The sequence below is a fragment of the Colobus angolensis genome, unplaced genomic scaffold, assembly GCF_000951035.1.
Source record: "Colobus angolensis palliatus isolate OR3802 unplaced genomic scaffold, Cang.pa_1.0 Scaffold38, whole genome shotgun sequence".
NCBI classification, from domain to species: Eukaryota; Metazoa; Chordata; class Mammalia; order Primates; family Cercopithecidae; genus Colobus; species Colobus angolensis.
In genome coordinates this window covers 8,978,112-8,981,655 of record NW_012117154.1, presented here as the reverse complement: position 1 = coordinate 8,981,655, position 3,544 = coordinate 8,978,112, and the positions used below count along the sequence as shown (strand labels likewise).

Genomic DNA, 3,544 nt, shown 5'->3' with positions numbered 1-3,544 from the left:
GGGTGCTCCGCAGTGAATTCTCAGGGCCAAGATGAGCTTCGCGGCCGCCCTGTGGCTGTGGGTTCTCCAAGCGGACCCCGAGAGGGGCCTGGACGCAGAGGTGCGCGGCCCCTCGTGGCGTTCGCAGGCCTGGGCGCTGCACGCAGTTTCACCCGCGACGGTGGGAGTCTTTGGAAAACCAGCGCAGAGCAGGGGAAGGAGAGTGCCAGGGTTTCTGTAGCCTTTGGGGACCTGTCTGTGCCTTGGGGTGCTTTGTGTCCTTCCGCTAGGGCAGTGATCTTAAAGTGTGTCCGGGATCTCTGAGCTTTTGCAGCCATTTTATAGTAGTACCAGGGTATTCTACGCCCTTTTCATTTCTCTCATGAGTGCACCGTGGAGTTTTCCTAGAAACCACTTGATCTGTGATGTCGCAACAGATTGAATGCAGAAACAAGTATGGGAATCCCGCTGTCACCAGACCCAAAAGAGATTTGCAGAAATTAAGAACATCGTCTGCCGTGCGCGGTAGCTCAGGCCTGTAATCCCAGCACTTTGGGAGGCCGAGGCGGGTGGATCACGAGGTCAGGAGATCGAGACCATCCTGGCTAACATGGTGAAACCCCGTCTCTACTAAAAAACAAAAAAAATTAGCCGGGCGTGGTGGCGGGCGCCTGTAGTCCCAGCTACTCGGGAGGCTGAGGCAGGAGAATGGCCTGAACCCGGGAGGTGGAGCTTGCAGTGAGCTGAGATCGGGCCACTGCACTCCAGCGTGGGAGACAGAGCAAGACTCCCTCTCAAAACAAATAAATAAATTAAAAGAACATCGTCACAGTCCTTCTCACTAATGCATTTTTTAAAATACGCTTTTTTTTGTTTAAATATGTGATTTTTGTTAGCATGTAATGGCTTATTTTTAGCTGAATTAAATACTTGTAGCTTTAATGTCTAGTATAGGACATCTCAATAGACATAGTGCACATAACCAGCCATCAATCATTGTTTCCAGTGTAAAGGGGTCTTTAGACCAAACAGTTTGAGAACCATGTGGGTACTGATTCTTGGGTTCTAGTCACTGGGATTCCTCTAGCCTTAGTGTTGAACTATTGCTAGTTGTTAAAAGGACGTTAGCATGTCTGCAGCTTCTGCTTACGGGCTCCGTAAGTAACCGGTCATAGAGAAACAGGCCACTCACTGCCTTCACAAACTGGGAACCATCTTAAGCGCCTGGAGTTGGGCCATGCGCTGAGACTTCTGTGTAGTCAGGTTTTCTGTGCAGAAACCCCAGCATTCGAGACCTGTGGTCCTCATTCTGCCTGCTCAGGTATCTTCTGTATGACGTCAACCCCCCGGAAGGCTTCAACCTGCGCAGGGATGTCTACATCCGAATCGCCTCTCTCCTGAAGACTCTGCTCAAGACGGAGGAGTGGGTGCTCGTCCTGCCTCCGTGGGGCCGCCTCTATCACTGGCAGAGTCCTGACATCCACCAGGTCCGGATTCCCTGGTCTGAGTTTTTTGATCTTCCGAGTCTCAATAAAAACATCCCCGTCATCGAGTATGAGCAGTTCATCGCAGGTGAGGCCGAGCGGCACGCTGGGAGGCCGTGGTTGTTTAACTGGGGCCGGGCAATCATTTCTAAGGTAGACATCAGGTTGGGCTTGCGACTGCGTCCAAACTCACCAGCATCCTCCAGTGCCCAGCGCTGCTGCCTGAGGCCTGTGGCAGCACCTCCTCCACTCAGGAGCGTAGTCCCTTTCCCATGCTGCAGTGAGCTTCCCAAAATGTTTCTCGGGAAATAGACCTGAAGTGGATGAACTTTGTGCCCCCTCACTTCTGGAAACCACGGTGGCCTGATGAGTAGGTGAATGCAGTTAGAGCCGCCCTAACACCCTAAGAAAGCGGCCACCCCTGGATGTTGGACTGACAGGACTCGGCTCCCTGTGTGAAAGGCTGTTTTACATTAGGGAAGACGTGCTGCGTGCGGAGTATGCTTCGTGGTGTCTCTGTGCAGCACGAGGGATAAAAGTCTGTCTTGTTTAACTTTGTGTTGCTTAATTTTTTCATTTAATTTGAAGAGAGGAATTAAAGCTCTTCTTAGAATGAAGGTATTCAGAGCTTTTTGTGTTGTGTCATTTGGAAGACATAAATTTAAAAGTAAGTGATGCTTGGCTGCTGCATTTGAGAGGCCTTGAAGACGAATGAGTTAGTTTTGAGTCAGCCTCCTGCTTTCCAGCAACTGTTGAGTTCTTACTGGACAGCCACTCTCGGGGCTTAGAGATCTTTGCTCCCTGCCAAGGAGTGTGGCTCCCGTGTCGCCATTTTTCAAGGATGGTGCTCGTTGCACCCTAGATCTTGTCACTCTGAAATGTTTTCTTTGTCAGGGTCAGTCTTGTGAGTGCTAGGGGCATGCAACAACAGGGAGTAACCTCTGACATCCTGGTTGATACCAAGTCACAAAGTCTGCCGCTTGTAAAAAGCATTCCTAGCGTGCATCCTGAGTTGACTTTACAATTTGCTCATGAGTCCTGGAAGATGAAAGCTGTGGTTGGGTATTTGGTGTAACTAGCAGCCAGCCCCTGGTCTGAACATTAGGTTACAGGAACTCGGAGACGTTATCCTTACCTCCCTTTGGGACCAGGGGGTTTCCTGACAGGGAAGCGGGCAGGTCTGGACCTTGGGCATCCAAGTGCTTGGGAAGGTCTGGGAAGACAGACCCCGTGTGATAAGCTTCTGAGGCAGATATGCTGGTCTCACGCTTCCCTGCCATCTACCAGCCTAGGGCTTTGCTGAGCTGTTTCCTTGCCTGTAAGGTGGGGAAGGAGCTGGGTGCCTGTCCTGGGGCCAGGCTGCCAGGAGACCGCACACAGTGAGCTCCTGATGTGGCTAACATAGCACCCAGCGTGCGGGATCTTCACCACCTCCCACTAGCATAGAAGGAGCCCCCGCAGCTCCAGCCTTGGGCCCGTAGGCCACGCAGCCCTTAGCCCCCAGTCATGAGTGAGCAAAAAGGACACCAGAAATTCACCTGTGCGGTGCTACTTCCCTGCTTTGTTCCTGCCCCAGAACTTCACCTGCAGGGTGCTCCCTCCCCACTATGTTCCTGCCCCAGGACTTCACCTGCAGGGTGCTCCTTCCCCGCAGTGCTCCTTCCACAGTGCTCCTTCCCCAGAACTTCACCTGTGCGGTGCTCCTTCCCCGCTGTGTTCCTGCCCCGTTTGAGCAGATCTTGATTGCTGACCTCTTGGGCGACGCAGTGTCACCTTCTCCGTGTGGGTTGGGCCGTGGGTAAGAGGCACGATTCCTGCTCGCCTGAGCTCCTGTCCCTGGGGGAGGCAGGACACCAGTGCAGTAGATGGTGGCCCAGATGGTGAGGAGCACTGTGGGAAACCAAGGGGGTGGGGGTCAGTGGCCTCACAGAGGGCCAGAGAGCGAGCCCCCGGGGACTGGACCAGGGGCGTGAAGGCTGGACGGGCTCACATGGGCCCCTGTGAGGATGGGGCCTGCTGCAGCCAGGCAGGGGTGGGGCTGGGGAATCAGGGACCAGCTCTCCCCACTGGCTGCTAACACA

The 3,544-nt window shown here is 53.6% G+C and overlaps 1 protein-coding gene across 1 annotated transcript in view; it reads left to right on the top strand.

The window, feature by feature from the left end:
- Window positions 1-31: 31 nt before the first annotated feature.
- The window catches only part of POFUT2 (protein O-fucosyltransferase 2), a 22,862-nt gene continuing 19,349 nt past the window's right edge, over window positions 32-3,544 (top strand). Inside the window, exons 1-3 of the mRNA XM_011954238.1 lie at window positions 32-160; window positions 1,239-1,743; window positions 3,132-3,261. Of these exons, the coding sequence (XP_011809628.1) occupies window positions 32-160; window positions 1,239-1,743; window positions 3,132-3,261 (764 nt within the window). The remainder of the gene's footprint in view (window positions 161-1,238; window positions 1,744-3,131; window positions 3,262-3,544) is intronic.